Source organism: Dasypus novemcinctus, unplaced genomic scaffold (genome assembly GCF_030445035.2).
Source record: "Dasypus novemcinctus isolate mDasNov1 unplaced genomic scaffold, mDasNov1.1.hap2 scaffold_603, whole genome shotgun sequence".
In the NCBI taxonomy this organism is placed as follows: Eukaryota; Metazoa; Chordata; class Mammalia; order Cingulata; family Dasypodidae; genus Dasypus; species Dasypus novemcinctus.
In genome coordinates, this window is record NW_026688567.1 from 24730 (window position 1) to 35660 (window position 10931).

The following is a 10931-nucleotide window of genomic DNA, read 5'->3' on the forward strand; positions in this document are numbered from 1 at the left end:
AAAGGGGCGGGGGACGCAGGCGCGTCTCGCAGGGCATCCCGGGAGTTGTGGTTCCGCTCGGCCAATGGGATTCGGGGACGCGCCAGGAGGCTGCGGGGGCGGCTGGGAGTGGTCGAGCGAGCCGGAGAGGGTGGGATCACGAGGGGGGCGGAGCCTCTGAGCGAGTAGGCCCTTGGGACGTCATCGGCCCGCGCCGGAAGCGCGGCCGGCGCGGCTGGCGGCGAGGATGGCCGGCTTCGCGGAGCTCGGGCTGTCCTCGTGGCTCGTGGAGCAATGCCGGCAGCTGGGTCTGAAGCGGCCCACGCCCGTGCAGCTCGGCTGCATCCCCGCCATCCTGGAGGGTGAGTGCCCCGGCTGCTTCCCAGGGGGCGTCTGCGCTCGCCGCCGCCCTCCTTCCCTTCTCGCAGCCGTTGCCCACGGCCGGGGTCCCGCGAGGCGGGGGCCGGGGTCCCGCGAGGCGGGGGCCGGGGTCCCGCGAGGCGGGGGCCGGCCCCGGGCGTGCCGCGAGAGCCTGGGCTCCGGAGGCGGACAGGGCCGTGTTTTTGCCGATTAGCCTGCACGGCCCGCTCGTTGTGTGTCCGCAGGCCAGTGGCCTCACGTCCCTGGATTTTCGGATTTAAGGAGCACAGGGAGGGTTTGATGAATGACTAATAGGTCATATCGTGGAGTATGGAGAGCTGAAATGTTGGCTTTGTTTTTCCAAAGAGGAGACCGAGGCTGTCAAAATTGGCGCCGTCCCCTGGCGGCCCTTTTTCTCACTCTTCCGGTCCAACTCTCTGGTCCCGTTAAAGAGATGTTCAGAAACTTTCAGCTTAAGATTGCTTCCAGCGTGACCTATTTATTCAGCATGAAACTACAAAGTATCCAGAGCTGCTGGTGCAGGCCCTGTGTTTGCTTTGGGGGCTATCTCGGGAACTGTAGAGCGTGACAAGTGAAAGGATCGAATAAAAGAGATGACGGAAGCCGCAGAGGATATAGGGTGCAGGTCGAGGGGGCGCGTTCCAGGCAGGAGCGAGAACGAGGTGGTGGCTTAGCAGCACGGCATTCTGGGTCAGGGGGGCGTGAGTTGCATCCAGTCCTGCTCGCCACCAGTTGTGTGTCCCGGGCGAATCTGTGAGCCTCAGTTTCCACTTCTGTTCAAGGTGATGGCCTTTTCTTTCGAGGGTTATTGCCGGTACGCCCGGGGCATTTAAAGGACATAGGCCCCGGCGTGGTGCGCGGTGACTACTCGTTAAACGCTCGCTGTCGTGAAGCCGGGGTGGAAGTGTTCACCCGGCGTGGGTGCCTGCTGCTCTTGTCCCCTGCCCAGGTCGGGACTGTCTGGGCTGCGCCAAAACAGGCAGCGGCAAGACGGCGGCGTTTGTCCTACCCATCCTGCAGAAGCTGTCTGAGGACCCCTACGGCATCTTCTGCCTCGTCCTGACTCCCACCCGGTAAGTCCCCCCGGGGCCCCCCGGTGTGAGCTCAGGCGCTGTGTTCTCTCACGGGAATGCCTCCGCCACCCGCAGCCTCGCTCTGCTCCCCAAGCGAAACGGGGTCATACTTTGCGCCTGCCTTTCCGGGGTGCTGGGAATTAAATGAGATGGGGGGTGTGAAAAGAGCGAGGGCTCGGTTCAGGCTGCGGCCACGTGGGGCAGCGGGTGGTCTCGTAGCTCAAGGAATAGGCAGGTCTCCCACCCCCTGGGAGCCCAGAGCACCGGCAGAGAAGGGTGGCAGTCGGTCTGGCGATCGATCGCGGTGTCCCGCGTGACACGGCCATCAGTTGGCACGATGAGAAACGGCAAGTCCTTAACGGCGGCGGAAGCCGGCGTTCGTGCGAGCGCAGGCCAGGAGCGTTCAGTTCAGCCTGGGGAGGGGGGGTCGAGGAAGAGTCCCTCTGCAGGACGCCAGAGGGACACGCCTGGGGGAAGGCAGCGCTGGCAGAGGCGCGGGAAAAGCAGGGACCAGGCTGCAGTGGGCGCCACGCGTGGGAGAGGATGGTGGAGCAGCGGGCGCAGGGCCTCGTGTGCCAGGCCGAGCATTTAGCTCTGAGGGTGCGTGAGCAGAAGCTGGGGCCCTGGCGACAGAGAGGAGGGAACTGGGCGGTGGGCAGCCCCGGGGCGGGGGGCTGTCTGGCTCAGGCGCCCGGTGACAGGCCATTGCCGAGAAGGGGACCCGGGAGATGTTGGTTTGGAACGGCGGAGATGCCGGCTGCGTGAGGCTGAGTTCGGCGGGCCCGGGGGGCGTGGAGGAGCCCGGGGACGCGGGCGGGGGGCGGCAGGGCCCTCCTGACCGCCCACCTGCCCGCCGGCTGCAGGGAGCTGGCCCACCAGATCGCCGAGCAGTTCCGCGTCCTGGGGAAGCCTCTCGGCCTGAAGGACTGCGTCGTCGTCGGTGGCATGGGTAAGGGGCGCCCGGCAGCCGGGGGGACGCCCGCTGCCCCCGGCGCCTCCGCCCAGCCCCGCTCTCCCCCTCCGCCCGCAGACATGGTGGCCCAGGCGCTGGAGCTGTCGCGGCGGCCGCACGTGGTCATCGCCACGCCGGGGCGCCTGGCCGACCACCTCCGCAGCTGCCGCACCTTCAGCGTGAACAAGATCCGCTTCCTGGTGAGGCGGCGGGGGCGCGGGGCGGGGGGCGCGGGGCGGGGGCGCGGGGCGGGGGCGCGGGGCGGCGCGGGCGGGCAGGGCCCTCACCCCGCCGCCGGCGCAGGTGCTGGACGAGGCCGACCGGCTGCTGGAGCAGGGCTGCACCGACTTCACGGCCGACCTGGAGGCCGTCCTGGCGGCGGCGCCCGCGCGCCGGCAGACGCTGCTCTTCAGCGCCACGCTCACCGACACGCTGCGCGAGCTGCAGGGCCTGGCCGCCAACCGGCCCTTCCTGTGGGAGGCGCAGGGCCCGTGAGTGCGCGGGGAGGGGGCCGGGCGGGCGCGGGGGGGCCGGCGGGCGCGGGGGGCGCGGCTGAGGCCCGGCCCCGCCCGCAGGGTCAGCACGGTGGAGCAGCTGGACCAGCGCTACCTGCTGGTGCCCGAGAAGGTCAAGGACGCGTACCTGGTGCACCTGGTCCAGCGCCTGCAGGACGCGCACGAGGACTGGTCCATCATCATCTTCACCAGCACGTGCAAGTGCGTGGGCCTGCGCCGCGCCCACCGCGCGCTCGCCCCGCGGCCCCCCTGCCGCCCCTGCCCGGCCCCCGGCCCCCCCCGCACGGCCGCGCCACCCGCGGCGGCTGGGTCCCCTCCGTCTCCGTGGCCCAGGGCGTCGCTGACAACGCGGGAGCCGGGAGAACGAGAGACCCGACGTCCAGTCCATGCCCGGCCCGGGGCCAGTGGACGTCAGCCTGGGGCTGGGGTCGGGGGGCCACGCCGTGTCGGGAGGCACCTGGTTAGGCAGCGGCCCCTCCTAGCTGGCCGTTCCCCGCTGCAGAGCCGCTGTCGGGTCCGGCGGGATCCAGCGGCTCCCACGGGTTCCCAGCGGCCTTCCCTCGCCCCCCACTTCCCGATGGCCCCCTCAGGAGCCCCCGCCCCCCAGTACCAGGGACTCCTGGCCCCACACCCCAGCGGGAAGGACGCGAGCCGGAGCCGCCGCCCCAGGCCCGGGCGGGGGGTCGGCAGGCAGGAGGGCGGCTGGGGGGACTCCCCGGGCGCCGCGGTGCAGCGGGCGCAGGCTGACGGGCGCGTCCCTCCAGGACCTGCCAGATCCTCTGCATGATGCTGCGCAGGTTCCGCTTCCCCGCCGTGGCCCTGCACTCCATGATGAAGCAGGCGAGCGCCCCCTCCCAACGCCGCCCCCCGCCCTCCCCCAGCAGAACCCCGGCCCCTCTGCCGGGAGCGCGCTGCCTGCCAGCTTGCTGGTCTCCTGCTGCTCCCAACGTCCCGCCCCCGCGTGCGCGCTTCCCCTGTGCCGAGACCCCGCCCGAGCCCCCCCCTCCCTCCCCGACGCAGAAGGAACGCTTCGCCGCCCTGGCCAAGTTCAAGTCCAGCATCTACCGCATACTCATCGCCACGGACGTGGCGTCGCGGGTGAGCGGCCGGGGACTCCCGGGTCCCCTCCCCAGAACGGCGGGGGCTGCCCCCGAGGGCGCAGGGTGGGTGCCGCCGGTGGCCGCCTGGGCGCGTCCCCGCCTGGGCGCGCGCTGACCCCTCCCCCGCAGGGGCCTGGACATCCCGACGGTGCAGGTGGTCATCAACCACAACACGCCCGGGCTGCCCAAGATCTACGTGCACCGGGTGGGCCGCACGGCGCGCGCAGGGTGCGGGGCGGGGCCCCGGGGCGGGGGCGGGGCGCAGGTGCGGGGGCGGGGCCCCAGGGAGGGGAGGGGCCCCGGGAGGGGCGGGGCGCAGGTGCGGGGCGGGGCCCCGGGAGGGGAGGGGCCCCGGGAGGGGCGGGGCACAGGTGCGGGGCGGGGCCCGGGGAGGGGCGGGGCGCAGGTGCGGGGCGGGGCCCCGGAGGGGAGGGGCCCCGGAGGGGCGGGGCACAGGTGCGGGGCGGGGCCCCGGGAGGGGCGGGGCGCAGGTGCGGGGCGGGGCCCCGGGAGGGGAGGGGCCCCGGGAGGGGCGGGGGCACAGGTGCGGGGCGAGGGCCCCGGGGCGGGGCGCCGGGAGGCGGGGCCAGGCGGCTCGGGCACCGCCCTTGCGGAGGCGGCGGGATCTGGGGGGCGTGGGGGGCGGCCCGCAGGCGCTACATGGCAGCGGGTCAAGAGGGGGGCGTGTCCCTTCTGCACCGGGAGGGGCGTGGAGGCCTTGCCGGGGGCGTGGGCCCTGCCTCGTGCCCCCCACTTAATGCCCCCTGAGCGGCCAGCGAGGCCCTGGGGACAGGTCTCAAAGGCCCTGCGGCCCAGCACAGCCCCCCGCCCACGGGGACAGGCGCGTGGTTCTCTGCAGCCGGGAGCCGAGCTCCCCGAGCCAGGGCCTCCCTGCTGCGCTGCAGCCTGGGGGGCGCGCCCTCTCTGGGCCCGCGCGTCCGCCCCTTTCCGGGCTCCCACATGTGGCCCATCGAGGCGGCAACGAGGCGCGAGGAAACTGGGGCTCAGAGACGCAGGCTGAGGTCCCCCGGGGCTCCTCGTTGACGTAACTCAGCGGAGCTCCCCGGCGGCCACGCCGAGGAGGGTCAGCGGCCCCGGGCGCACCCGCCGTCCCCCTCAGCCGAGCGCCCGGCGTCTCCCCGCAGGGCGGCAGGGCCAGGCCATCACGCTGGTGACGCAGTACGACATCCACCTGCTGCACGCCATCGAGGAGCAGATCAGTGAGTGCGGCCTCGCCCGGCAGGCGGGGAGCGGGGGGCAGCGGGTGCCCCCTCTCGCCAGCACCGCCGGGCGAGCGCGCAGATGAGTGGCGAGAGGCCCCCGGGTGCCCGCTCAGAGTCAGGCTGCACTCCCCGGCCTGGGCCCCCCAGGGGCCCCCGGGTCTGGCCCGCCCCCCCACCAACCGCACCTCGGGCCCTGCGTCCCCTCAGAGAAGAAGCTGGAGGACTTCCGGTGGAGGAGGCCCAAGTGCTGCAGATCCTGACGCAGGTCAACGTGGTGCGGCGGCGAGTGCGAGATTGTGAGTGCGCGGCGGGCCGGGCGGGTCCCCCGGGACCCCCGCCCCCCACCCCCATGACCGGCCCCTCCTCCCCCAGAAACTGGAGGCCGCCAAGTTCGACGAGAAGAAGGAGATCAACAAGCGCAAGCAGCTGATCCTGGAGGGAAGGTGAGGGGCCGGGGTCGCCCGGGCCCCCCGGGGCGTGGGGGGGGGGAGGGTGACAGCCGCTCAGCTGGTGCTGCCCCCCCAGGACCCCGACCTGGAGGCCAAGCGCAAGGCCGAGCTGGCCAAGATCAGGCGCAGAACCGGCGCTTCAAGGCCGCGGTGACGCAGACGCTGCAGCGGCGGGAGGCCCGGGGGGCCCCTCGCTCGGGGCGCCCACCCCCCCCCACGGACCCCGCCCCCGCCCACCCAGGGCCCCGCCTGAGTCCCCGCGGCCCCACCCAGGGCCAGCCCGGGCCTCCTCCCCAGAACCGAGCGGCCTTGGCCCCCCTGGGGCCTCCCCTGGCCGGCACTGAGGTCAGGCTGGACCCCACGCCGGACCCCGCTGGCCGCGCTCCCCCGTCCCGTGAGCCGGCTGGGGCTCACGCCACTTCCCAGGCGTACTGTACGCAGGCGGCGCTCAATAAACGGGTCTCCCACCTTTCTCGGTCTGCCTCTTGGGAGCGGGGCGCAGGGCAGGGGGTGCGGCCGCCTGGCGTCCGCATTTTCTGGAACATTCCCCCCGTCCCCGGGGCTGCGTTCCCATCGGGCGGGCCCCCCAACTTCAGAGACCAACAGCGGGCTCCGGGGCTGCGGGCCTCGGGGTGGCGCGCACCCTCCCCGGCCGGTTTCCTCCCCCGCCCTCGGGATGCGGCCTGGAGACGGTCCGGGACGAGTTCTAGAAGCTTCCCTGCCCCTCACCAGACGCCTCCGGGCGGAGCTTGGCCAGGGGCTCAGCGCGCGGACACAGCACACACGCACACGGCCATGCTCGGGACGTGTAATTGGGGTCGGCACGTGCCCCCACGGGCTCTAGACACTACGGGAGGGGCGCGGGAAGGCGCGCGGCGGGCATCGGGCCCCGGCTCAGGGCGCGCCCTCGGCCAGCCGGGCCAGGCCGGCGCGCAGCTCGCTCAGCTCCAGCAGCTTCCCGTCCAGCAGCTCCGCGGCCCGCGCCACCTCGGCCCGCGCCCGCTCGCGCGCCGCCCGCGCCTCCTCCAGGCCGCGCTCCCGCGCCTGCAGCTGGTGCTCCAGCTCCGCCGTGCGCGTCTCCAGCTCCTGCGGGGACAGGGCGGCCGGGCTGGGGACCCCCTCGGGCCACGCCGGGGCGCCCGCCGGCCCCCGCCCCCGCCCTCTCCAACGTGCCCCAGGGCCCTGGCACGTGCCGCCCGCCCTTCTCTCCCCTCTTGGGGTCACCAGACCCCCCGGGATCGCTATGCCCCGTGGACATTCCTCGGCTGCAGCGCAGCCAGCCGGACCCGGGGTCGAAGGTGGGCGCCGTGGCCCCGGCCGCGGGCGTGGGGGGCTGACGGGACCCAGGGGTTGCTCGCTGGCCGGGGACGCGGGGGGCGCTGCCCACGCGGCTTCCCGCCCCGCCGGGGGAACCGCGCGGGGGCCCCCGCGCACCTGCACTTTCTGCTGCGCGTCCTCGCGCTCCGCCGCGTCGGGGGCCTCGCGCGGGCCGCCCGCCTGCGCCCTCAGCGTCTGGATCTCCTGGTCCCTGGTTTGCACGAGCGCCTCGAGCCGCTCCGCCGCCGGCCCCGCCGCCTCCTTCTCGCCGCCGCGGGGGGCTCCGCCGCCTGCGCCTCCAGCTCGGCCACCTGCGCGGCGGCAGCTCAGCCCCGGCCCCGCCTGCGCCCCCCGCCTGCGCCCCCCGGAACCCTGCCGCCCTCCACCCAGCCCGGCGCCGGCACCCCCGACCCGGGGTCCCAGACCCAGACGCGCTTCCCGGAGCCGGCGCGGGCCGGGAGGCGACCCCAGTGCCCCGGGACCCCCGCCGCCTCACCCGCTGCCGCAGGCGCTCGGCCTCCGCGCGCTGCGCCTCCAGCTGCTGCCTCCACTGCGCCGCGGCCGCGTGCGCCTCCCGCAGCGCCCCCGCCAGCCGGCTGTTGCTGTCCTGCAGCGCCACCAGCTCCGCCTCCCACTGCAGCTCGCCCACCGAGCTGGGGGCGGCGGGCGTGAGCGGGGGCGTGGCCGCGGGGCGGGGCTACGCGGAGCGGGCGCAGGGCCCGGGGCGGGGCCACAGGAGCGGGGGGCGGGGGCTAGGAGTGGGGTGGGTGTGGCTACATGGCGGGGCGGGGCTACACGGAGCAGGGGCGGGGCCTGGGCGGGGCTACAGGGAGTGGGGGCGGGGCTACAGAGAGTGGGGCGGGGCTACAGGGAGCGGGCGTCGGGCCCGGGGTGGGGCCTAAGCGGGGCAGGGCTACAGGGAGTAGGGTGGAGCTACAGGGAGTGGGGCGGGGCTACAGGGAGTGGGGCGGGGCTACACGCCAGGGGAGGGACCTAGGCGGGGCAGGGCTACAGGGAGTGGGGCTGGGGCTGGCTGGGCGGGGCTACAGTGGAGCAGGGGTGGAGTCTAGGTGGGGCGGGGCTTCAGCAGCACGGGGCGGAGCCAGTACGAGGATGGCGGCAGCTTAGGGGCGGGCCAGGGGACTAGGGGGGTGGGGCCTGGGAGGGCAGGGTCTAGACGGGGCGGGCCAGCGGCCTAGGGGCGGGGCCTAGATGGGGCGGGGCTGTAGCGTCTCTGGGGCGGGGCCAGGCGCAAGGGTAGAGACAACTTAGGGGTGGGCCTGGGGGCGGGGTCTAGACAGGGCGGGGCCACAGCAGAGCAGGGGCGGGGCCAGGGCGAGGAAAGAGACAGCTTTGGGCGGAGCCAGGGGCATTGCCTAGGAGGGCAGGGTCTAGACGGAATGGGGCTACAGCGGTCTAGGGGTGGGGCCTAGACGGGGCGCGGCTGTAGCGGCTCTGGGGCGGGGCCAGGGGCGAGGGTGGTGGCAGCCTAGGGGCAGGCCAGGGGTCTAGGGCCAGTCTAGATGGGGCGGGGCTATAGCGGCTCAGGGGCGGGGCCTAGATGGGGCAGGGCTGTAGCGGCTCTGGGGCGGGGCCAAGGGCAGGGGTGGTGGCAGCCTAGGGGCAGGCCAGGCGTCTAGGGCCAGTCTAGATGGGGCGGGGCTATAGCGGCTCAGGGGCGGGGCCTAGATGGGGCGGGGCTGTAGCGGCTCTGGGGCGGGGCCAAGGGCGAGGGTGGTGGCAGCCTAGGGGCAGGCCAGGCGCCTAGGGCCAGTCTAGATGGGGCGGGGCTATAGCGGCTCAGGGGCGGGGCCTAGATGGGGCGGGGCTGTAGCGGCTCTGGGGCGGGGCCAAGGGCGAGGGTGGTGGCAGCCTAGGGGCAGGCCAGGCGCCTAGGGCCAGTCTAGATGGGGCGGGGCTATAACGGCTCAGGGGTGGGGCCTAGATGGGGCGGGGCCAGGGGCGGGGATGGTGGCAGCCTGGGGCGGGGCTCCCTTTGGGAGACGTGGTCTGGGGCGGGGCCTAGAGGAGGCGGGACTCTAGCGGTTCTGGGGTGGAGCCAATGCAAGGGGTGGGGATGGAGCCGGGGCTCCTTGGGAGGCGTGGCCTGGGGCAGGGCCTGGAGGGGGCGGGCTATAACAGTTCAGGGGCAGGGGTGAGAGCGACGCCATCTTAGGGGCGGGGCCACCACCGTGTGGGCGGGGGCTACATAAGGGGCGGGACCAGAGCAGTATTGGACGAGGGCGGGGCCAAAGGAGGACTGTGACGTCAGCCCCGGAAGGGCCGGGTCAGACCTGGGGCTGGGGCTTCTCCGGGCACGGCCAGCGCAGGGGCGGGTGCGAGGTATGCCAGGGGGGCGGGGCGCCTCCAGGGTGGGGCGGGGCCAGCCCGGGGGGCGGGGCCAACTCCCTCCCCCTCCCCAGGTCTTGGGTGCAGTGCCTCCACGGCTGTCCCGCCCCTCGCCCCCCTCTTCCTCTGCCCCTCCCCTAGGCCTGCTCCGCCCCCGGCCCGCCCCTCGCCCCGCCCCGCGCCCTCGCCCCGCGCCTCACCCCTCCGACAGCATCTTCTTGAGCTTCTCGCGCTCGGCGGGGCCGGGGGTGTCGGCGCTCTGGCTGCGGAACAGTTTCTCGTCGCCGGGGCCGTTGGCGCTGACGAGGGGGCTTGGGGGCACCTGCGGGCGGGGGGCGACGGGGGGTCAGAAGGCCACTCTGGGGCCGATACCACTGAGGTCAGGGCACCCGCCTGCAGGCCAGGGGATGCTGGCTCGGCCCTCCCTCCCTCAACCACCCTCTGTGGCTCCCCAGTGCCCTGGGTCCTCGCCAGCCCCGGGGCCATTGGTTCCTCGGGAGCATCCGGCCCCTGCACGCCGCCGGGTCCCCGGGCCCCCCCAGCGCCACGGCGCTCAGTGCTGATTCTGGGGTCCCCCGGGCAGCTGGGGCGGGGGCCTGACCTGGTGGGCGACGAGCGCCAGGGCCGGGCTGGTGAGCTCCCCGCCATCCTGGGACTTCTCCCGAGCCAGCCTCGCCGCTTCCTTCACTTCCTGGAACTTCTCGGCAAACTGGGGGGGCCCCGGGGGGAGGAGGGGAACAGAGAGTCAATCAACAAACGCCTTCCCTCGTGGCTTACGCAGCGTCAGCCTTGTCCCTTTGGGAGACCTTGGGAACTGTGTGCCCTCTCATCTCACAAACTGAAGGCGGGGAGAAGGCTGGGGGACACCCCAAAAATCGGGGGGTGTTCACCAGCGAGAAACCAGTGGCCCGTTTCTCCTTCCCCGCGCGGGGTTCGTATTTACCGCCTGCTCAGAGCAGGTGGCGCCCGTTTTCCGGTTAAAGTAGCACTTTTTTTTTTTTCCCTTTAAAAATAAATTTCCTAAAGTTAAAAAACCTTAAACACACACAAAAACCACTTGTTGGGGCCAAGACCTTAGAACAATCCAGCGGGGGACAACGGGGCGCTCGAGACCCGGCCCGAGAGCCACTCGACGCGTGTGTCGGGGGGAGACGGGTCAGGGCCCCCACTGCACCCACCCACAGAGGGTGAGACCGAAGCTGGGAAGGCAAAGAAGCTTCTAGAAGGAGAGAGAAGGGAGAGCACCACAGCCCCTGCAGGACCGAGGCACCTGGGCCGGGGGGGTCCCCTCGGATGGGTGGCGCCCAGGTGGGAGCTGGGGGGCCCGGGGCGGCGGGAGCCCACGTGGCCGCTCGGGGGGCGGGCTCGGCCGGTTTCGGGGGGCCGGGGGCGCCCCGAGCCCACCTGCGTCAGCTGCTGCTCAGAGGCGAAGCCGAGGCCGTACACGGTGTTGACCCTGCTGTCCGCCCACTGCCCGAACTTCTGCGACGTCTTGGTGAAGGTCATGTTCGGGGTAACGGTGCTGTTGATGATAGCCTGGGGGCAAAGGTCAAGGTCGCGGGCGGCGCCCCCGGCTGGGAGCTGGCCAGGGCC

At 73.4% G+C, this 10931-nt stretch overlaps 2 protein-coding genes across 2 annotated transcripts; one reads left to right on the plus strand and one right to left on the minus strand.

Moving 5' to 3' along the window:
• The first annotated feature begins 200 nt into the window (after positions 1–200).
• Positions 201–5663, plus strand: LOC131277836 (probable ATP-dependent RNA helicase DDX49). The gene is given in 13 exon segments (XM_058292941.2): positions 201–341; positions 1310–1433; positions 2297–2382; positions 2464–2585; positions 2689–2876; positions 2961–3101; positions 3665–3740; positions 3921–3994; positions 4127–4230; positions 5146–5220; positions 5431–5448; positions 5451–5519; positions 5596–5663. Coding segments are annotated over 13 exon segments (1194 nt in total). The 5' UTR covers positions 201–226; the 3' UTR covers positions 5598–5663.
• Positions 5664–6466: 803 nt separating this feature from the next.
• On the minus strand, positions 6467–10899 carry LOC131277835 (homer protein homolog 3-like). The gene is given in 7 exon segments (XM_058292940.2): positions 6467–6758; positions 7107–7261; positions 7264–7300; positions 7486–7642; positions 9539–9660; positions 9940–10047; positions 10743–10899. Coding segments are annotated over 7 exon segments (873 nt in total). The 5' UTR covers positions 10845–10899; the 3' UTR covers positions 6467–6566.
• Between the last annotated feature and the right edge of the window lie 32 nt (positions 10900–10931).